At 48.0% G+C, this 23,422-nt stretch overlaps 1 protein-coding gene across 1 annotated transcript; it reads right to left on the reverse strand.

The window, feature by feature from the left end:
• Positions 1 to 228: 228 nt before the first annotated feature.
• Positions 229 to 22,765, reverse strand: col6a3 (collagen, type VI, alpha 3). Its single transcript, XM_067444814.1, has 27 exons — positions 22,736 to 22,765; positions 22,217 to 22,664; positions 21,433 to 22,029; positions 20,350 to 20,949; positions 19,494 to 20,093; positions 18,696 to 19,295; positions 17,912 to 18,508; positions 16,829 to 17,428; positions 15,973 to 16,572; positions 15,175 to 15,774; positions 14,391 to 14,987; positions 13,308 to 13,907; positions 12,452 to 13,051; positions 11,654 to 12,253; positions 10,869 to 11,465; positions 9,786 to 10,385; positions 8,930 to 9,529; positions 8,131 to 8,730; positions 7,346 to 7,942; positions 6,263 to 6,862; positions 5,407 to 6,006; positions 4,609 to 5,208; positions 3,825 to 4,421; positions 2,742 to 3,341; positions 1,886 to 2,485; positions 1,088 to 1,687; positions 229 to 899 (listed from the first exon to the last, which is right to left on the reverse strand). The coding sequence occupies exons 1-27, from the start codon at positions 22,763 to 22,765 to the stop codon at positions 229 to 231; spliced, it is 15,531 nt and encodes a 5,176-aa protein (XP_067300915.1).
• Positions 22,766 to 23,422: the final 657 nt, after the last annotated feature.

The raw sequence follows: 23,422 nt of genomic DNA on the forward strand, positions 1-23,422 counted from the left end.
TTTGCTCAAAGTAAAACTGCCTAATTTTTACGAATATGACATGACTAAATGAGGTCTATAATTTAAAGGATCTTTTCAGCCAAAACTGTGCCCTGAACCGATGAACGAGCGAATGAACAAACAGTTGGAAAATTAAAACTGCTTAACACCCCAGAGAGTTCAAACCCATGGCTTGTTAGGATAATTTCCCACGCCCCTCTGCTAACATGCATTGCTAACATAAACTGTTTAGGGCCTATGGGGGGCTTTGCAAGGAGGGCTCAGTGTGCTGTTTTCTAGAGACATGTGTGAATCTATCTTACCCGCCACAGTAGGTGGTACCGGCTTGACTTGTACAGGCACATTGTTGAGGGAGCTGATAAACTGCTGCTGGACACTGGGAAGGTCAGAGAATTCATTGATGGACTGTGCATATGTAGGATCGCCAGCAATTCTCTGCACCTCTCTGCTTGAATTTCTGGTGCCGATGCCAAAAATCAAGACTCCGCTCTCTTTCAGGGCAGAAGCAGGTGTATCTATGTTATCGCTTGACCGTCCTCCACTGAGGAGGATAAGAATCTGAGGGACACCCTCTTGCTTTCTACTCCCCGCAGAGGCGGTGAAGACGCTGTCCCTCACGTACTGGAGAGCTGCCCCCGTGTTAAGGGGTCTCCCTCCTCTATGCCTCAGACCTCTGACAGTGTTCAGGATTTCCCCTTTTGTTGCGTAGGTATTCAGATAGAAATTGACCTCAGCGTCTCTACTGTACTGCACCACAGAAACACGGTCTCTGTTTGGCTCTATGTTGAATTGCTCCACTACCCTTTGCACAAATTCACGCACCGCTGGGAAAGTATTTCTAGTGCCATCTGAACCATCCAGCAAAAACACTACATCCTTTCTGGTTATGGAGTCATCAGCTGGGAAAAGAAAACAGCGTCATTAACACTAAGTAACTTCAAAACATCTTTAGAATGTCACATTAGTCGGACCACCTCATCGACTACCTAAGCTGTAAGTAATGGTCCCACTGCTCAAAACTACTTAGGGAGATCAACAAAGCACAGCCTGTGAGCTAGCTGTCGTAAAAGTTCTGCTATGCACATACCGGTGAGAGTCGGGGAAGTTGGAGTGATGGGCATCGCCACCTCCTGGACAGAGGCCAGCAGCTGCTCTTGGACATTTGGAAGCTCACTGAAGTCAGACACGGAAAGAGCGTAATTGGGGTCGTATGTGATTCTCTGCAGTTCTCTGCTATCAGATCCCCTCGATCCAATTCCAAAGGTCAAGACGCCAAGCTCTTTCAGAGAGGAGGCTGCTGCGTCAACACTGTCAAATGACCTTCCACCGCTAAGCAGGATAAGTATCTGCGGCACACCCTCCAGCCGTCTGCTGCCGGTGGAGGCAGTAAAGACATTGTCTCTGACGTACTGGAGAGCTGCCCCCGTGTTGAGGGGTCTACCTCCTTTGTGTCTCAGACCTCTGACACGGTCGAGAACGTCTTCCTTTGCCGTGTAGCTATTCAGATAGAAATGGACCTCGGCTTCTCTACTGTACTGCACCACAGAAACACGGTCTCTGTTTGCCTCTATGGTGAATTGCTCCACTAATCTTTGGACAAAATCGCGTATAGCTGGGAAAGAATTCCTAGTGCCATCTGAACCGTCCAGCAGAAACACTACGTCTTTTCTGGGTGTGACATAATCAGCTAGTAGGGGGGGGAAAACAGCATCATTAACACCAAATAATGTGGATTACATTCACAGGCATTCAGAGTGACACATCAGTTCATCGCCCCATTACCGGTCTAAGCCCCATTAAGTGTCTAAGCTGTTCATAAACAAAGTAGGGACATCAAGTAGAAAGACAAAACACAGCGTATTGTAAAGTTCTGCCTTGCACGTACCGGTAACAGTCAGTGAAGTTGGAGTGATGGGAATTGAAACAGCTTGGACAGAGGCTAGCAGCTGCTCTTGGACATTTGGAAGCTCAGTGAAGTCGGACACGGAAAGAGCATAATTTGGGTCGTATGAAATTCTCTGCAATTCTCTGCTATCAGAGCCCCTCGATCCTATTCCAAAGGTCAAGATGCCAAGCTCTTTCAGAGAGGAGGCTGCTGCCTCCACACTGTCAAATGATCTCCCCCCACTAAGCAAAACCAGTATCTGCGGCACACCCTCCAACCGTCTGCTGCCAGAGGAGGCAGTAAAGACATTGTCTCTGACGTACTGGAGCGCTGCCCCCGTGTAGAGGGGTCTGCCTCCTTTGTGCCGCAGACCTCTGACCCCGTCAAGAATTTCTTCCTTTGTCGTGTACGTGTTTAGATAGAAATGGGCTTCTGGGTCTCTGCTGTACTGGACCACAGAAACGCGATCTCTGTTCTCAGCTACTTCCAATTTCTCCACCATTTTTTGCACAAATTCTTTCATTGCTGGGAAGCCATTCCTAGTGGCATCCGATCCATCCAGCAGGAAGACAACATCTCTCCTCTGTCTACGGCCCTCAGCTAAGAAACAGACATTCATTGGTCAATTGGGGGGCATTGTACGGAGAGAAAAAATACACAATGCATTACGCACTTGGTGCTCAATCGCGCTTTTTGTGTTTTCTTTAACGTGTCACCTCCCATTAAGTTTTACTCTTCAGGAAGAAATAAATTTTATTCTGCAACTCATTAGAGCTACAGTAACAATAAGGCACATGCCACTACGACCATAATAGAATGGGAGGAATTGCAGGAAGGCGGGTTAGCTTTTTCTTACCTATCGTCGTGGTAGTAATAGACGGGCCCTCTACAAAGACCGTGTTAATGTTGGTAAAAAGCTGCTGTTGGACACTGGGAAGGTCAGCGAAGTCACCCACTGAGAGTGCATAACTCGGCTCATGGGAAATCTTCTGGAGTTCCCTGCTGTCTGAGCTCCTCGAGCCTATGGCAAAGACAAGCACTCCCAGCTCCTTCAGGGATGAGGCTGGTGTGTCAACATTATCAAACGACTTTCCACCACTCAGAAGAATCAGTAACTGAGGCACACCTTCTGCAAGTCTGCTTCCAGAGGAGGCAGTGAAGACATTGTCCCTCACGTACTGCAGAGCTGCCCCTGTGTTGAGGGGTCTCCCTCCTTTGTGCCTCAGACCCCTGAGCGTGTCAAGCACGTCCTCCTTTATTGAGTATGTGTTCAGATAGAAATGGGCCTCTGGATCTCTGCTGTACTGGATCACAGACACACGGTCTCTATTCTCAGACACATTCAGTCTCTCCACCATCCTCTCAACAAAGGAACGCATTGCAGGGAAAGAGCTTCTTGTGCCATCAGAACCATCCAGCAGGAACACTACATCCCTCCTAGCCATCCTTCGCTCAGCTATGGGTAATGGAATGGAACACAAAGTCACGTGAGCCCTGGGTATCTGATATTTTCTTTGGGCATATGCATGCTCTAGTCGGCAACTACAAAAGGCAAACAACGCTCCTGTCCTTTCAGCTATTTTACAGCCAATCTATCGGTCACATTTTTTATACCGTCTGCTAAAATAGCATCTCATTTTGCTCAAAGTAAAACTGCCTAATTTTTACGAATATGACATGACTAAATGAGGTCTATAATTTAAAGGATCTTTTCAGCCAAAACTGTGCCCTGAACCGATGAACGAGCGAATGAACAAACAGTTGGAAAATTAAAACTGCTTAACACCCCAGAGAGTTCAAACCCATGGCTTGTTAGGATAATTTCCCACGCCCCTCTGCTAACATGCATTGCTAACATAAACTGTTTAGGGCCTATGGGGGGCTTTGCAAGGAGGGCTCAGTGTGCTGTTTTCTAGAGACATGTGTGAATATATCTTACCCGCCACAGTAGGTGCCACCGGCTTGACTTGTACAGGCACATTGTTGAGGGAGCTGATAAACTGCTGCTGGACACTGGGAAGGTCAGAGAATTCATTGATGGACTGTGCATATGTAGGATCGCCAGCAATTCTCTGCACCTCTCTGCTTGAATTTCTGGTGCCGATGCCAAAAATCAAGACTCCGCTCTCTTTCAGGGCAGAAGCAGGTGTATCTATGTTATCGCTTGACCGTCCTCCACTGAGGAGGATAAGAATCTGAGGGACACCCTCTTGCTTTCTACTCCCCGCAGAGGCGGTGAAGACGCTGTCCCTCACGTACTGGAGAGCTGCCCCCGTGTTAAGGGGTCTCCCTCCTCTATGCCTCAGACCTCTGACAGTGTTCAGGATTTCCCCTTTTGTTGCGTAGGTATTCAGATAGAAATTGACCTCAGCGTCTCTACTGTACTGCACCACAGAAACACGGTCTCTGTTTGGCTCTATGTTGAATTGCTCCACTACACTTTGCACAAATTCACGCACCGCTGGGAAAGTATTTCTAGTGCCATCTGAACCATCCAGCAAAAACACTACATCCTTTCTGGTTATGGAGTCATCAGCTGGGAAAAGAAAACAGCGTCATTAACACTAAGTAACTTCAAAACATCTTTAGAATGTCACATTAGTCGGACCACCTCATCGACTACCTAAGCTGTAAGTAATGGTCCCACTGCTCAAAACTACTTAGGGAGATCAACAAAGCACAGCCTGTGAGCTAGCTGTCGTAAAGTTCTGCTATGCACATACCGGTGAGAGTCGGGGAAGTTGGAGTGATGGGCATCGCCACCTCCTGGACAGAGGCCAGCAGCTGCTCTTGGACATTTGGAAGCTCACTGAAGTCAGACACGGAAAGAGCGTAATTGGGGTCGTATGTGATTCTCTGCAGTTCTCTGCTATCAGATCCCCTCGATCCAATTCCAAAGGTCAAGACGCCAAGCTCTTTCAGAGAGGAGGCTGCTGCGTCAACACTGTCAAATGACCTTCCACCGCTAAGCAGGATAAGTATCTGCGGCACACCCTCCAGCCGTCTGCTGCCGGTGGAGGCAGTAAAGACATTGTCTCTGACGTACTGGAGAGCTGCCCCCGTGTTGAGGGGTCTACCTCCTTTGTGTCTCAGACCTCTGACACGGTCGAGAACGTCTTCCTTTGCCGTGTAGCTATTCAGATAGAAATGGACCTCGGCTTCTCTACTGTACTGCACCACAGAAACACGGTCTCTGTTTGCCTCTATGGTGAATTGCTCCACTAATCTTTGGACAAAATCGCGTATAGCTGGGAAAGAATTCCTAGTGCCATCTGAACCGTCCAGCAGAAACACTACGTCTTTTCTGGGTGTGACATAATCAGCTAGTAGGGGGGGGAAAACAGCATCATTAACACCAAATAATGTGGATTACATTCACAGGCATTCAGAGTGACACATCAGTTCATCGCCCCATTACCGGTCTAAGCCCCATTAAGTGTCTAAGCTGTTCATAAACAAAGTAGGGACATCAAGTAGAAAGACAAAACACAGCGTATTGTAAAGTTCTGCCTTGCACGTACCGGTAACAGTCAGTGAAGTTGGAGTGATGGGAATTGAAACAGCTTGGACAGAGGCTAGCAGCTGCTCTTGGACATTTGGAAGCTCAGTGAAGTCGGACACGGAAAGAGCATAATTTGGGTCGTATGAAATTCTCTGCAATTCTCTGCTATCAGAGCCCCTCGATCCTATTCCAAAGGTCAAGATGCCAAGCTCTTTCAGAGAGGAGGCTGCTGCCTCCACACTGTCAAATGATCTCCCCCCACTAAGCAAAACCAGTATCTGCGGCACACCCTCCAACCGTCTGCTGCCAGAGGAGGCAGTAAAGACATTGTCTCTGACGTACTGGAGCGCTGCCCCCGTGTAGAGGGGTCTGCCTCCTTTGTGCCGCAGACCTCTGACCCCGTCAAGAATTTCTTCCTTTGTCGTGTACGTGTTTAGATAGAAATGGGCTTCTGGGTCTCTGCTGTACTGGACCACAGAAACGCGATCTCTGTTCTCAGCTACTTCCAATTTCTCCACCATTTTTTGCACAAATTCTTTCATTGCTGGGAAGCCATTCCTAGTGGCATCCGATCCATCCAGCAGGAAGACAACATCTCTCCTCTGTCTACGGCCCTCAGCTAAGAAACAGACATTCATTGGTCAATTGGGGGGCATTGTACGGAGAGAAAAAATACACAATGCATTACGCACTTGGTGCTCAATCGCGCTTTTTGTGTTTTCTTTAACGTGTCACCTCCCATTAAGTTTGACTCTTCAGGAAGAAATACATTTTATTCTGCAACTCATTAGAGCTAGAGTAACAATAAGGCACATGCCACTACGACCATAATAGAATGGGAGGAATTGCAGGAAGGCGGGTTAGCTTTTTCTTACCTATCGTCGTGGTAGTAATAGACGGGCCCTCTACAAAGACCGTGTTAATGTTGGTAAAAAGCTGCTGTTGGACACTGGGAAGGTCAGCGAAGTCACCCACTGAGAGTGCATAACTCGGCTCATGGGAAATCTTCTGGAGTTCCCTGCTGTCTGAGCTCCTCGAGCCTATGGCAAAGACAAGCACTCCCAGCTCCTTCAGGGATGAGGCTGGTGTGTCAACATTATCAAACGACTTTCCACCACTCAGAAGAATCAGTAACTGAGGCACACCTTCTGCAAGTCTGCTTCCAGAGGAGGCAGTGAAGACATTGTCCCTCACGTACTGCAGAGCTGCCCCTGTGTTGAGGGGTCTCCCTCCTTTGTGCCTCAGACCCCTGAGCGTGTCAAGCACGTCCTCCTTTATTGAGTATGTGTTCAGATAGAAATGGGCCTCTGGATCTCTGCTGTACTGGATCACAGACACACGGTCTCTATTCTCAGACACATTCAGTCTCTCCACCATCCTCTCAACAAAGGAACGCATTGCAGGGAAAGAGCTTCTTGTGCCATCAGAACCATCCAGCAGGAACACTACATCCCTCCTAGCCATCCTTCGCTCAGCTATGGGTAATGGAATGGAACACAAAGTCACGTGAGCCCTGGGTATCTGATATTTTCTTTGGGCATATGCATGCTCTAGTCGGCAACTACAAAAGGCAAACAACGCTCCTGTCCTTTCAGCTATTTTACAGCCAATCTATCGGTCACATTTTTTATACCGTCTGCTAAAATAACATCTCATTTTGCTCAAAGTAAAACTGCCTAATTTTTACGAATATGACATGACTAAATGAGGTCTATAATTTAAAGGATCTTTTCAGCCAAAACTGTGCCCTGAACCGATGAACGAGCGAATGAACAAACAGTTGGAAAATTAAAACTGCTTAACACCCCAGAGAGTTCAAACCCATGGCTTGTTAGGATAATTTCCCACGCCCCTCTGCTAACATGCATTGCTAACATAAACTGTTTAGGGCCTATGGGGGGCTTTGCAAGGAGGGCTCAGTGTGCTGTTTTCTAGAGACATGTGTGAATATATCTTACCCGCCACAGTAGGTGGTACCGGCTTGACTTGTACAGGCACATTGTTGAGGGAGCTGATAAACTGCTGCTGGACACTGGGAAGGTCAGAGAATTCATTGATGGACTGTGCATATGTAGGATCGCCAGCAATTCTCTGCACCTCTCTGCTTGAATTTCTGGTGCCGATGCCAAAAATCAAGACTCCGCTCTCTTTCAGGGCAGAAGCAGGTGTATCTATGTTATCGCTTGACCGTCCTCCACTGAGGAGGATAAGAATCTGAGGGACACCCTCTTGCTTTCTACTCCCCGCAGAGGCGGTGAAGACGCTGTCCCTCACGTACTGGAGAGCTGCCCCCGTGTTAAGGGGTCTCCCTCCTCTATGCCTCAGACCTCTGACAGTGTTCAGGATTTCCCCTTTTGTTGCGTAGGTATTCAGATAGAAATTGACCTCAGCGTCTCTACTGTACTGCACCACAGAAACACGGTCTCTGTTTGGCTCTATGTTGAATTGCTCCACTACCCTTTGCACAAATTCACGCACCGCTGGGAAAGTATTTCTAGTGCCATCTGAACCATCCAGCAAAAACACTACATCCTTTCTGGTTATGGAGTCATCAGCTGGGAAAAGAAAACAGCGTCATTAACACTAAGTAACTTCAAAACATCTTTAGAATGTCACATTAGTCGGACCACCTCATCGACTACCTAAGCTGTAAGTAATGGTCCCACTGCTCAAAACTACTTAGGGAGATCAACAAAGCACAGCCTGTGAGCTAGCTGTCGTAAAAGTTCTGCTATGCACATACCGGTGAGAGTCGGGGAAGTTGGAGTGATGGGCATCGCCACCTCCTGGACAGAGGCCAGCAGCTGCTCTTGGACATTTGGAAGCTCACTGAAGTCAGACACGGAAAGAGCGTAATTGGGGTCGTATGTGATTCTCTGCAGTTCTCTGCTATCAGATCCCCTCGATCCAATTCCAAAGGTCAAGACGCCAAGCTCTTTCAGAGAGGAGGCTGCTGCGTCAACACTGTCAAATGACCTTCCACCGCTAAGCAGGATAAGTATCTGCGGCACACCCTCCAGCCGTCTGCTGCCGGTGGAGGCAGTAAAGACATTGTCTCTGACGTACTGGAGAGCTGCCCCCGTGTTGAGGGGTCTACCTCCTTTGTGTCTCAGACCTCTGACACGGTCGAGAACGTCTTCCTTTGCCGTGTAGCTATTCAGATAGAAATGGACCTCGGCTTCTCTACTGTACTGCACCACAGAAACACGGTCTCTGTTTGCCTCTATGGTGAATTGCTCCACTAATCTTTGGACAAAATCGCGTATAGCTGGGAAAGAATTCCTAGTGCCATCTGAACCGTCCAGCAGAAACACTACGTCTTTTCTGGGTGTGACATAATCAGCTAGTAGGGGGGGGGAAAACAGCATCATTAACACCAAATAATGTGGATTACATTCACAGGCATTCAGAGTGACACATCAGTTCATCGCCCCATTACCGGTCTAAGCCCCATTAAGTGTCTAAGCTGTTCATAAACAAAGTAGGGACATCAAGTAGAAAGACAAAACACAGCGTATTGTAAAGTTCTGCCTTGCACGTACCGGTAACAGTCAGTGAAGTTGGAGTGATGGGAATTGAAACAGCTTGGACAGAGGCTAGCAGCTGCTCTTGGACATTTGGAAGCTCAGTGAAGTCGGACACGGAAAGAGCATAATTTGGGTCGTATGAAATTCTCTGCAATTCTCTGCTATCAGAGCCCCTCGATCCTATTCCAAAGGTCAAGATGCCAAGCTCTTTCAGAGAGGAGGCTGCTGCCTCCACACTGTCAAATGATCTCCCCCCACTAAGCAAAACCAGTATCTGCGGCACACCCTCCAACCGTCTGCTGCCAGAGGAGGCAGTAAAGACATTGTCTCTGACGTACTGGAGCGCTGCCCCCGTGTAGAGGGGTCTGCCTCCTTTGTGCCGCAGACCTCTGACCCCGTCAAGAATTTCTTCCTTTGTCGTGTACGTGTTTAGATAGAAATGGGCTTCTGGGTCTCTGCTGTACTGGACCACAGAAACGCGATCTCTGTTCTCAGCTACTTCCAATTTCTCCACCATTTTTTGCACAAATTCTTTCATTGCTGGGAAGCCATTCCTAGTGGCATCCGATCCATCCAGCAGGAAGACAACATCTCTCCTCTGTCTACGGCCCTCAGCTAAGAAACAGACATTCATTGGTCAATTGGGGGGCATTGTACGGAGAGAAAAAATACACAATGCATTACGCACTTGGTGCTCAATCGCGCTTTTTGTGTTTTCTTTAACGTGTCACCTCCCATTAAGTTTGACTCTTCAGGAAGAAATACATTTTATTCTGCAACTCATTAGAGCTAGAGTAACAATAAGGCACATGCCACTACGACCATAATAGAATGGGAGGAATTGCAGGAAGGCGGGTTAGCTTTTTCTTACCTATCGTCGTGGTAGTAATAGACGGGCCCTCTACAAAGACCGTGTTAATGTTGGTAAAAAGCTGCTGTTGGACACTGGGAAGGTCAGCGAAGTCACCCACTGAGAGTGCATAACTCGGCTCATGGGAAATCTTCTGGAGTTCCCTGCTGTCTGAGCTCCTCGAGCCTATGGCAAAGACAAGCACTCCCAGCTCCTTCAGGGATGAGGCTGGTGTGTCAACATTATCAAACGACTTTCCACCACTCAGAAGAATCAGTAACTGAGGCACACCTTCTGCAAGTCTGCTTCCAGAGGAGGCAGTGAAGACATTGTCCCTCACGTACTGCAGAGCTGCCCCTGTGTTGAGGGGTCTCCCTCCTTTGTGCCTCAGACCCCTGAGCGTGTCAAGCACGTCCTCCTTTATTGAGTATGTGTTCAGATAGAAATGGGCCTCTGGATCTCTGCTGTACTGGATCACAGACACACGGTCTCTATTCTCAGACACATTCAGTCTCTCCACCATCCTCTCAACAAAGGAACGCATTGCAGGGAAAGAGCTTCTTGTGCCATCAGAACCATCCAGCAGGAACACTACATCCCTCCTAGCCATCCTTCGCTCAGCTATGGGTAATGGAATGGAACACAAAGTCACGTGAGCCCTGGGTATCTGATATTTTCTTTGGGCATATGCATGCTCTAGTCGGCAACTACAAAAGGCAAACAACGCTCCTGTCCTTTCAGCTATTTTACAGCCAATCTATCGGTCACATTTTTTATACCGTCTGCTAAAATAACATCTCATTTTGCTCAAAGTAAAACTGCCTAATTTTTACGAATATGACATGACTAAATGAGGTCTATAATTTAAAGGATCTTTTCAGCCAAAACTGTGCCCTGAACCGATGAACGAGCGAATGAACAAACAGTTGGAAAATTAAAACTGCTTAACACCCCAGAGAGTTCAAACCCATGGCTTGTTAGGATAATTTCCCACGCCCCTCTGCTAACATGCATTGCTAACATAAACTGTTTAGGGCCTATGGGGGGCTTTGCAAGGAGGGCTCAGTGTGCTGTTTTCTAGAGACATGTGTGAATATATCTTACCCGCCACAGTAGGTGGTACCGGCTTGACTTGTACAGGCACATTGTTGAGGGAGCTGATAAACTGCTGCTGGACACTGGGAAGGTCAGAGAATTCATTGATGGACTGTGCATATGTAGGATCGCCAGCAATTCTCTGCACCTCTCTGCTTGAATTTCTGGTGCCGATGCCAAAAATCAAGACTCCGCTCTCTTTCAGGGCAGAAGCAGGTGTATCTATGTTATCGCTTGACCGTCCTCCACTGAGGAGGATAAGAATCTGAGGGACACCCTCTTGCTTTCTACTCCCCGCAGAGGCGGTGAAGACGCTGTCCCTCACGTACTGGAGAGCTGCCCCCGTGTTAAGGGGTCTCCCTCCTCTATGCCTCAGACCTCTGACAGTGTTCAGGATTTCCCCTTTTGTTGCGTAGGTATTCAGATAGAAATTGACCTCAGCGTCTCTACTGTACTGCACCACAGAAACACGGTCTCTGTTTGGCTCTATGTTGAATTGCTCCACTACCCTTTGCACAAATTCACGCACCGCTGGGAAAGTATTTCTAGTGCCATCTGAACCATCCAGCAAAAACACTACATCCTTTCTGGTTATGGAGTCATCAGCTGGGAAAAGAAAACAGCGTCATTAACACTAAGTAACTTCAAAACATCTTTAGAATGTCACATTAGTCGGACCACCTCATCGACTACCTAAGCTGTAAGTAATGGTCCCACTGCTCAAAACTACTTAGGGAGATCAACAAAGCACAGCCTGTGAGCTAGCTGTCGTAAAAGTTCTGCTATGCACATACCGGTGAGAGTCGGGGAAGTTGGAGTGATGGGCATCGCCACCTCCTGGACAGAGGCCAGCAGCTGCTCTTGGACATTTGGAAGCTCACTGAAGTCAGACACGGAAAGAGCGTAATTGGGGTCGTATGTGATTCTCTGCAGTTCTCTGCTATCAGATCCCCTCGATCCAATTCCAAAGGTCAAGACGCCAAGCTCTTTCAGAGAGGAGGCTGCTGCGTCAACACTGTCAAATGACCTTCCACCGCTAAGCAGGATAAGTATCTGCGGCACACCCTCCAGCCGTCTGCTGCCGGTGGAGGCAGTAAAGACATTGTCTCTGACGTACTGGAGAGCTGCCCCCGTGTTGAGGGGTCTACCTCCTTTGTGTCTCAGACCTCTGACACGGTCGAGAACGTCTTCCTTTGCCGTGTAGCTATTCAGATAGAAATGGACCTCGGCTTCTCTACTGTACTGCACCACAGAAACACGGTCTCTGTTTGCCTCTATGGTGAATTGCTCCACTAATCTTTGGACAAAATCGCGTATAGCTGGGAAAGAATTCCTAGTGCCATCTGAACCGTCCAGCAGAAACACTACGTCTTTTCTGGGTGTGACATAATCAGCTAGTAGGGGGGGGGAAACAGCATCATTAACACCAAATAATGTGGATTACATTCACAGGCATTCAGAGTGACACATCAGTTCATCGCCCCATTACCGGTCTAAGCCCCATTAAGTGTCTAAGCTGTTCATAAACAAAGTAGGGACATCAAGTAGAAAGACAAAACACAGCGTATTGTAAAGTTCTGCCTTGCACGTACCGGTAACAGTCAGTGAAGTTGGAGTGATGGGAATTGAAACAGCTTGGACAGAGGCTAGCAGCTGCTCTTGGACATTTGGAAGCTCAGTGAAGTCGGACACGGAAAGAGCATAATTTGGGTCGTATGAAATTCTCTGCAATTCTCTGCTATCAGAGCCCCTCGATCCTATTCCAAAGGTCAAGATGCCAAGCTCTTTCAGAGAGGAGGCTGCTGCCTCCACACTGTCAAATGATCTCCCCCCACTAAGCAAAACCAGTATCTGCGGCACACCCTCCAACCGTCTGCTGCCAGAGGAGGCAGTAAAGACATTGTCTCTGACGTACTGGAGCGCTGCCCCCGTGTAGAGGGGTCTGCCTCCTTTGTGCCGCAGACCTCTGACCCCGTCAAGAATTTCTTCCTTTGTCGTGTACGTGTTTAGATAGAAATGGGCTTCTGGGTCTCTGCTGTACTGGACCACAGAAACGCGATCTCTGTTCTCAGCTACTTCCAATTTCTCCACCATTTTTTGCACAAATTCTTTCATTGCTGGGAAGCCATTCCTAGTGGCATCCGATCCATCCAGCAGGAAGACAACATCTCTCCTCTGTCTACGGCCCTCAGCTAAGAAACAGACATTCATTGGTCAATTGGGGGGCATTGTACGGAGAGAAAAAATACACAATGCATTACGCACTTGGTGCTCAATCGCGCTTTTTGTGTTTTCTTTAACGTGTCACCTCCCATTAAGTTTGACTCTTCAGGAAGAAATACATTTTATTCTGCAACTCATTAGAGCTAGAGTAACAATAAGGCACATGCCACTACGACCATAATAGAATGGGAGGAATTGCAGGAAGGCGGGTTAGCTTTTTCTTACCTATCGTCGTGGTAGTAATAGACGGGCCCTCTACAAAGACCGTGTTAATGTTGGTAAAAAGCTGCTGTTGGACACTGGGAAGGTCAGCGAAGTCACCCACTGAGAGTGCATAACTCGGCTCATGGGAAATCTTCTGGAGTTCCCTGCTGTCTGAGCTCCTCGAGCCTATGGCAAAGACAAGCACTCCCAGCTCCTTCAGGGATGAGGCTGGTGTGTCAACATTATCAAACGACTTTCCACCACTCAGAAGAATCAGTAACTGAGGCACACCTTCTGCAAGTCTGCTTCCAGAGGAGGCAGTGAAGACATTGTCCCTCACGTACTGCAGAGCTGCCCCTGTGTTGAGGGGTCTCCCTCCTTTGTGCCTCAGACCCCTGAGCGTGTCAAGCACGTCCTCCTTTATTGAGTATGTGTTCAGATAGAAATGGGCCTCTGGATCTCTGCTGTACTGGATCACAGACACACGGTCTCTATTCTCAGACACATTCAGTCTCTCCACCATCCTCTCAACAAAGGAACGCATTGCAGGGAAAGAGCTTCTTGTGCCATCAGAACCATCCAGCAGGAACACTACATCCCTCCTAGCCATCCTTCGCTCAGCTATGGGTAATGGAATGGAACACAAAGTCACGTGAGCCCTGGGTATCTGATATTTTCTTTGGGCATATGCATGCTCTAGTCGGCAACTACAAAAGGCAAACAACGCTCCTGTCCTTTCAGCTATTTTACAGCCAATCTATCGGTCACATTTTTTATACCGTCTGCTAAAATAACATCTCATTTTGCTCAAAGTAAAACTGCCTAATTTTTACGAATATGACATGACTAAATGAGGTCTATAATTTAAAGGATCTTTTCAGCCAAAACTGTGCCCTGAACCGATGAACGAGCGAATGAACAAACAGTTGGAAAATTAAAACTGCTTAACACCCCAGAGAGTTCAAACCCATGGCTTGTTAGGATAATTTCCCACGCCCCTCTGCTAACATGCATTGCTAACATAAACTGTTTAGGGCCTATGGGGGGCTTTGCAAGGAGGGCTCAGTGTGCTGTTTTCTAGAGACATGTGTGAATATATCTTACCCGCCACAGTAGGTGGTACCGGCTTGACTTGTACAGGCACATTGTTGAGGGAGCTGATAAACTGCTGCTGGACACTGGGAAGGTCAGAGAATTCATTGATGGACTGTGCATATGTAGGATCGCCAGCAATTCTCTGCACCTCTCTGCTTGAATTTCTGGTGCCGATGCCAAAAATCAAGACTCCGCTCTCTTTCAGGGCAGAAGCAGGTGTATCTATGTTATCGCTTGACCGTCCTCCACTGAGGAGGATAAGAATCTGAGGGACACCCTCTTGCTTTCTACTCCCCGCAGAGGCGGTGAAGACGCTGTCCCTCACGTACTGGAGAGCTGCCCCCGTGTTAAGGGGTCTCCCTCCTCTATGCCTCAGACCTCTGACAGTGTTCAGGATTTCCCCTTTTGTTGCGTAGGTATTCAGATAGAAATTGACCTCAGCGTCTCTACTGTACTGCACCACAGAAACACGGTCTCTGTTTGGCTCTATGTTGAATTGCTCCACTACCCTTTGCACAAATTCACGCACCGCTGGGAAAGTATTTCTAGTGCCATCTGAACCATCCAGCAAAAACACTACATCCTTTCTGGTTATGGAGTCATCAGCTGGGAAAAGAAAACAGCGTCATTAACACTAAGTAACTTCAAAACATCTTTAGAATGTCACATTAGTCGGACCACCTCATCGACTACCTAAGCTGTAAGTAATGGTCCCACTGCTCAAAACTACTTAGGGAGATCAACAAAGCACAGCCTGTGAGCTAGCTGTCGTAAAGTTCTGCTATGCACATACCGGTGAGAGTCGGGGAAGTTGGAGTGATGGGCATCGCCACCTCCTGGACAGAGGCCAGCAGCTGCTCTTGGACATTTGGAAGCTCACTGAAGTCAGACACGGAAAGAGCGTAATTGGGGTCGTATGTGATTCTCTGCAGTTCTCTGCTATCAGATCCCCTCGATCCAATTCCAAAGGTCAAGACGCCAAGCTCTTTCAGAGAGGAGGCTGCTGCGTCAACACTGTCAAATGACCTTCCACCGCTAAGCAGGATAAGTATCTGCGGCACACCCTCCAGCCGTCTGCTGCCGGTGGAGGCAGTAAAGACATTGTCTCTGACGTACTGGAGAGCTGCCCCCGTGTTGAGGGGTCTACCTCCTTTGTGTCTCAGACCTCTGACACGGTCGAGAACGTCTTCCTTTGCCGTGTAGCTATTCAGATAGAAATGGACCTCGGCTTCTCTACTGTACTGCACCACAGAAACACGGTCTCTGTTTGCCTCTATGGTGAATTGCTCCACTAATCTTTGGACAAAATCGCGTATAGCTGGGAAAGAATTCCTAGTGCCATCTGAACCGTCCAGCAGAAACACTACGTCTTTTCTGGGTGTGACATAATCAGCTAGTAGGGGGGGGAAAACAGCATCATTAACACCAAATAATGTGGATTACATTCACAGGCATTCAGAGTGACACATCAGTTCATCGCCCCATTACCGGTCTAAGCCCCATTAAGTGTCTAAGCTGTTCATAAACAAAGTAGGGACATCAAGTAGAAAGACAAAACACAGCGTATTGTAAAGTTCTGCCTTGCACGTACCGGTAACAGTCAGTGAAGTTGGAGTGATGGGAATTGAAACAGCTTGGACAGAGGCTAGCAGCTGCTCTTGGACATTTGGAAGCTCAGTGAAGTCGGACACGGAAAGAGCATAATTTGGGTCGTATGAAATTCTCTGCAATTCTCTGCTATCAGAGCCCCTCGATCCTATTCCAAAGGTCAAGATGCCAAGCTCTTTCAGAGAGGAGGCTGCTGCCTCCACACTGTCAAATGATCTCCCCCCACTAAGCAAAACCAGTATCTGCGGCACACCCTCCAACCGTCTGCTGCCAGAGGAGGCAGTAAAGACATTGTCTCTGACGTACTGGAGCGCTGCCCCCGTGTAGAGGGGTCTGCCTCCTTTGTGCCGCAGACCTCTGACCCCGTCAAGAATTTCTTCCTTTGTCGTGTACGTGTTTAGATAGAAATGGGCTTCTGGGTCTCTGCTGTACTGGACCACAGAAACGCGATCTCTGTTCTCAGCTACTTCCAATTTCTCCACCATTTTTTGCACAAATTCTTTCATTGCTGGGAAGCCATTCCTAGTGGCATCCGATCCATCCAGCAGGAAGACAACATCTCTCCTCTGTCTACGGCCCTCAGCTAAGAAACAGACATTCATTGGTCAATTGGGGGGCATTGTACGGAGAGAAAAAATACACAATGCATTACGCACTTGGTGCTCAATCGCGCTTTTTGTGTTTTCTTTAACGTGTCACCTCCCATTAAGTTTGACTCTTCAGGAAGAAATACATTTTATTCTGCAACTCATTAGAGCTAGAGTAACAATAAGGCACATGCCACTACGACCATAATAGAATGGGAGGAATTGCAGGAAGGCGGGTTAGCTTTTTCTTACCTATCGTCGTGGTAGTAATAGACGGGCCCTCTACAAAGACCGTGTTAATGTTGGTAAAAAGCTGCTGTTGGACACTGGGAAGGTCAGCGAAGTCACCCACTGAGAGTGCATAACTCGGCTCATGGGAAATCTTCTGGAGTTCCCTGCTGTCTGAGCTCCTCGAGCCTATGGCAAAGACAAGCACTCCCAGCTCCTTCAGGGATGAGGCTGGTGTGTCAACATTATCAAACGACTTTCCACCACTCAGAAGAATCAGTAACTGAGGCACACCTTCTGCAAGTCTGCTTCCAGAGGAGGCAGTGAAGACATTGTCCCTCACGTACTGCAGAGCTGCCCCTGTGTTGAGGGGTCTCCCTCCTTTGTGCCTCAGACCCCTGAGCGTGTCAAGCACGTCCTCCTTTATTGAGTATGTGTTCAGATAGAAATGGGCCTCTGGATCTCTGCTGTACTGGATCACAGACACACGGTCTCTATTCTCAGACACATTCAGTCTCTCCACCATCCTCTCAACAAAGGAACGCATTGCAGGGAAAGAGCTTCTTGTGCCATCAGAACCATCCAGCAGGAACACTACATCCCTCCTAGCCATCCTTCGCTCAGCTATGGGTAATGGAATGGAACACAAAGTCACGTGAGCCCTGGGTATCTGATATTTTCTTTGGGCATATGCATGCTCTAGTCGGCAACTACAAAAGGCAAACAACGCTCCTGTCCTTTCAGCTATTTTACAGCCAATCTATCGGTCACATTTTTTATACCGTCTGCTAAAATAACATCTCATTTTGCTCAAAGTAAAACTGCCTAATTTTTACGAATATGACATGACTAAATGAGGTCTATAATTTAAAGGATCTTTTCAGCCAAAACTGTGCCCTGAACCGATGAACGAGCGAATGAACAAACAGTTGGAAAATTAAAACTGCTTAACACCCCAGAGAGTTCAAACCCATGGCTTGTTAGGATAATTTCCCACGCCCCTCTGCTAACATGCATTGCTAACATAAACTGTTTAGGGCCTATGGGGGGCTTTGCAAGGAGGGCTCAGTGTGCTGTTTTCTAGAGACATGTGTGAATATATCTTACCCGCCACAGTAGGTGGTACCGGCTTGACTTGTACAGGCACATTGTTGAGGGAGCTGATAAACTGCTGCTGGACACTGGGAAGGTCAGAGAATTCATTGATGGACTGTGCATATGTAGGATCGCCAGCAATTCTCTGCACCTCTCTGCTTGAATTTCTGGTGCCGATGCCAAAAATCAAGACTCCGCTCTCTTTCAGGGCAGAAGCAGGTGTATCTATGTTATCGCTTGACCGTCCTCCACTGAGGAGGATAAGAATCTGAGGGACACCCTCTTGCTTTCTACTCCCCGCAGAGGCGGTGAAGACGCTGTCCCTCACGTACTGGAGAGCTGCCCCCGTGTTAAGGGGTCTCCCTCCTCTATGCCTCAGACCTCTGACAGTGTTCAGGATTTCCCCTTTTGTTGCGTATGTATTCAGATAGAAATTGACCTCAGCGTCTCTACTGTACTGCACCACAGAAACACGGTCTCTGTTTGGCTCTATGTTGAATTGCTCCACTACCCTTTGCACAAATTCACGCACCGCTGGGAAAGTATTTCTAGTGCCATCTGAACCATCCAGCAAAAACACTACATCCTTTCTGGTTATGGAGTCATCAGCTGGGAAAAGAAAACAGCGTCATTAACACTAAGTAACTTCAAAACATCTTTAGAATGTCACATTAGTCGGACCACCTCATCGACTACCTAAGCTGTAAGTAATGGTCCCACTGCTCAAAACTACTTAGGGAGATCAACAAAGCACAGCCTGTGAGCTAGCTGTCGTAAAGTTCTGCTATGCACATACCGGTGAGAGTCGGGGAAGTTGGAGTGATGGGCATCGCCACCTCCTGGACAGAGGCCAGCAGCTGCTCTTGGACATTTGGAAGCTCACTGAAGTCAGACACGGAAAGAGCGTAATTGGGGTCGTATGTGATTCTCTGCAGTTCTCTGCTATCAGATCCCCTCGATCCAATTCCAAAGGTCAAGACGCCAAGCTCTTTCAGAGAGGAGGCTGCTGCGTCAACACTGTCAAATGACCTTCCACCGCTAAGCAGGATAAGTATCTGCGGCACACCCTCCAGCCGTCTGCTGCCGGTGGAGGCAGTAAAGACATTGTCTCTGACGTACTGGAGAGCTGCCCCCGTGTTGAGGGGTCTACCTCCTTTGTGTCTCAGACCTCTGACACGGTCGAGAACGTCTTCCTTTGCCGTGTAGCTATTCAGATAGAAATGGACCTCGGCTTCTCTACTGTACTGCACCACAGAAACACGGTCTCTGTTTGCCTCTATGGTGAATTGCTCCACTAATCTTTGGACAAAATCGCGTATAGCTGGGAAAGAATTCCTAGTGCCATCTGAACCGTCCAGCAGAAACACTACGTCTTTTCTGGGTGTGACATAATCAGCTAGTAGGGGGGGGAAAACAGCATCATTAACACCAAATAATGTGGATTACATTCACAGGCATTCAGAGTGACACATCAGTTCATCGCCCCATTACCGGTCAAAGCCCCATTAAGTGTCTAAGCTGTTCATAAACAAAGTAGGGACATCAAGTAGAAAGACAAAACACAGCGTATTGTAAAGTTCTGCCTTGCACGTACCGGTAACAGTCAGTGAAGTTGGAGTGATGGGAATTGAAACAGCTTGGACAGAGGCTAGCAGCTGCTCTTGGACATTTGGAAGCTCAGTGAAGTCGGACACGGAAAGAGCATAATTTGGGTCGTATGAAATTCTCTGCAATTCTCTGCTATCAGAGCCCCTCGATCCTATTCCAAAGGTCAAGATGCCAAGCTCTTTCAGAGAGGAGGCTGCTGCCTCCACACTGTCAAATGATCTCCCCCCACTAAGCAAAACCAGTATCTGCGGCACACCCTCCAACCGTCTGCTGCCAGAGGAGGCAGTAAAGACATTGTCTCTGACGTACTGGAGCGCTGCCCCCGTGTAGAGGGGTCTGCCTCCTTTGTGCCGCAGACCTCTGACCCCGTCAAGAATTTCTTCCTTTGTCGTGTACGTGTTTAGATAGAAATGGGCTTCTGGGTCTCTGCTGTACTGGACCACAGAAACGCGATCTCTGTTCTCAGCTACTTCCAATTTCTCCACCATTTTTTGCACAAATTCTTTCATTGCTGGGAAGCCATTCCTAGTGGCATCCGATCCATCCAGCAGGAAGACAACATCTCTCCTCTGTCTACGGCCCTCAGCTAAGAAACAGACATTCATTGGTCAATTGGGGGGCATTGTACGGAGAGAAAAAATACACAATGCATTACGCACTTGGTGCTCAATCGCGCTTTTTGTGTTTTCTTTAACGTGTCACCTCCCATTAAGTTTGACTCTTCAGGAAGAAATACATTTTATTCTGCAACTCATTAGAGCTAGAGTAACAATAAGGCACATGCCACTACGACCATAATAGAATGGGAGGAATTGCAGGAAGGCGGGTTAGCTTTTTCTTACCTATCGTCGTGGTAGTAATAGACGGGCCCTCTACAAAGACCGTGTTAATGTTGGTAAAAAGCTGCTGTTGGACACTGGGAAGGTCAGCGAAGTCACCCACTGAGAGTGCATAACTCGGCTCATGGGAAATCTTCTGGAGTTCCCTGCTGTCTGAGCTCCTCGAGCCTATGGCAAAGACAAGCACTCCCAGCTCCTTCAGGGATGAGGCTGGTGTGTCAACATTATCAAACGACTTTCCACCACTCAGAAGAATCAGTAACTGAGGCACACCTTCTGCAAGTCTGCTTCCAGAGGAGGCAGTGAAGACATTGTCCCTCACGTACTGCAGAGCTGCCCCTGTGTTGAGGGGTCTCCCTCCTTTGTGCCTCAGACCCCTGAGCGTGTCAAGCACGTCCTCCTTTATTGAGTATGTGTTCAGATAGAAATGGGCCTCTGGATCTCTGCTGTACTGGATCACAGACACACGGTCTCTATTCTCAGACACATTCAGTCTCTCCACCATCCTCTCAACAAAGGAACGCATTGCAGGGAAAGAGCTTCTTGTGCCATCAGAACCATCCAGCAGGAACACTACATCCCTCCTAGCCATCCTTCGCTCAGCTATGGGTAATGGAATGGAACACAAAGTCACGTGAGCCCTGGGTATCTGATATTTTCTTTGGGCATATGCATGCTCTAGTCGGCAACTACAAAAGGCAAACAACGCTCCTGTCCTTTCAGCTATTTTACAGCCAATCTATCGGTCACATTTTTTATACCGTCTGCTAAAATAGCATCTCATTTTGCTCAAAGTAAAACTGCCTAATTTTTACGAATATGACATGACTAAATGAGGTTTATAATTTAAAGGATCTTTTCAGCCAAAACTGTGCCCTGAACCGATGAACGAGCGAATGAACAAACAGTTGGAAAATTAAAACTGCTTAACACCCCAGAGAGTTCAAACCCATGGCTTGTTAGGATAATTTCCCACGCCCCTCTGCTAACATGCATTGCTAACATAAACCGTTTAGGGCCTATGGGGGGCTTTGCAAGGAGGGCTCAGTGTGCTGTTTTCTAGAGACATGTGTGAATCTATCTTACCCGCCACAGTAGGTGCCACCGGCTTGACTTGTACAGGCACATTGTTGAGGGAGCTGATAAACTGCTGCTGGACACTGGGAAGGTCAGAGAATTCATTGATGGACTGTGCATATGTAGGATCGCCAGCAATTCTCTGCACCTCTCTGCTTGAATTTCTGGTGCCGATGCCAAAAATCAAGACTCCGCTCTCTTTCAGGGCAGAAGCAGGTGTATCTATGTTATCGCTTGACCGTCCTCCACTGAGGAGGATAAGAATCTGAGGGACACCCTCTTGCTTTCTACTCCCCGCAGAGGCGGTGAAGACACTGTCCCTCACGTACTGGAGAGCTGCCCCCGTGTTAAGGGGTCTCCCTCCTCTATGCCTCAGACCTCTGACAGTGTTCAGGATTTCCCCTTTTGTTGCGTATGTATTCAGATAGAAATTGACCTCAGCGTCTCTACTGTACTGCACCACAGAAACACGGTCTCTGTTTGGCTCTATGTTGAATTGCTCCACTACCCTTTGCACAAATTCACGCACCGCTGGGAAAGTATTCCTAGTGCCATCTGAACCATCCAGCAAAAACACTACATCCTTTCTGGTTATGGAGTCATCAGCTGGGAAAAGAAAACAGCGTCATTAACACTAAGTAACTTCAAAACATCTTTAGAATGTCACATTAGTCGGACCACCTCATCGACTACCTAAGCTGTAAGTAATGGTCCCACTGCTCAAAACTACTTAGGGAGATGAACAAAGCACAGCCTGTGAGCTAGCTGTCGTAAAGTTCTGCTATGCACATACCGGTGAGAGTCGGGGAAGTTGGAGTGATGGGCATCGCCACCTCCTGGACAGAGGCCAGCAGCTGCTCTTGGACATTTGGAAGCTCACTGAAGTCAGACACGGAAAGAGCGTAATTGGGGTCGTATGTGATTCTCTGCAGTTCTCTGCTATCAGATCCCCTCGATCCAATTCCAAAGGTCAAGACGCCAAGCTCTTTCAGAGAGGAGGCTGCTGCGTCAACACTGTCAAAAGACCTTCCACCGCTAAGCAGGATAAGTATCTGCGGCACACCCTCCAGCCGTCTGCTGCCGGTGGAGGCAGTAAAGACATTGTCTCTGACGTACTGGAGAGCTGCCCCCGTGTTGAGGGGTCTACCTCCTTTGTGTCTCAGACCTCTGACACGGTCGAGAACGTCTTCCTTTGCCGTGTAGCTATTCAGATAGAAATGGACCTCGGCTTCTCTACTGTACTGCACCACAGAAACACGGTCTCTGTTTGCCTCTATGGTGAATTGCTCCACTAATCTTTGGACAAAATCGCGTATAGCTGGGAAAGAATTCCTAGTGCCATCTGAACTGTCCAGCAGAAACACTACGTCTTTTCTGGGTGTGACATAATCAGCTAGTAGGGGTGGGGAAAAACAGCATCATTAACACCAAATAATGTGGATTACATTCACAGGCATTCAGAGTGACACATCAGTTCATCGCCCCATTACCGGTCTAAGCCCCATTAAGTGTCTAAGCTGTTTATAAACAAAGTAGGGACATCAAGTAGAAAGACAAAACACAGCGTATTGTAAAGTTCTGCCTTGCACGTACCGGTAACAGTCAGTGAAGTTGGAGTGATGGGAATTGAAACAGCTTGGACAGAGGCTAGCAGCTGCTCTTGGACATTTGGAAGCTCAGTGAAGTCGGACACGGAAAGAGCATAATTTGGGTCGTATGAAATTCTCTGCAATTCTCTGCTATCAGAGCCCCTCGATCCTATTCCAAAGGTCAAGATGCCAAGCTCTTTCAGAGAGGAGGCTGCTGCCTCCACACTGTCAAATGATCTCCCCCCACAAAGCAAAACCAGTATCTGCGGCACACCTTCCAACCGTCTGCTGCCAGAGGAGGCAGTAAAGACATTGTCTCTGACGTACTGGAGCGCTGCCCCCGTGTAGAGGGGTCTGCCTCCTTTGTGCCGCAGACCTCTGACCCCATCAAGAATTTCTTCCTTTGTCGC

Source organism: Pseudorasbora parva, chromosome 5 (assembly GCF_024679245.1).
Source record: "Pseudorasbora parva isolate DD20220531a chromosome 5, ASM2467924v1, whole genome shotgun sequence".
NCBI lineage: Eukaryota > Metazoa > Chordata > Actinopteri > Cypriniformes > Gobionidae > Pseudorasbora > Pseudorasbora parva.

What these genes read in the sequence shown, in the direction of transcription:
- col6a3 (XM_067444814.1), bottom strand. Translation starts at nt 22,765, where the DNA reads ATGGCACTAGGAATTCTTTCCCAGCTATAC. An exon ending in GGTACCACCTACTGTGGCGG is followed by an intron (nt 17,429 to 17,911) that starts GTAAGATATATT and finishes CATTACCCATAG; the next exon opens with CTGAGCGAAGGATGGCTAGG. An exon ending in GGTACCACCTACTGTGGCGG is followed by an intron (nt 6,863 to 7,345) that starts GTAAGATATATT and finishes CATTACCCATAG; the next exon opens with CTGAGCGAAGGATGGCTAGG.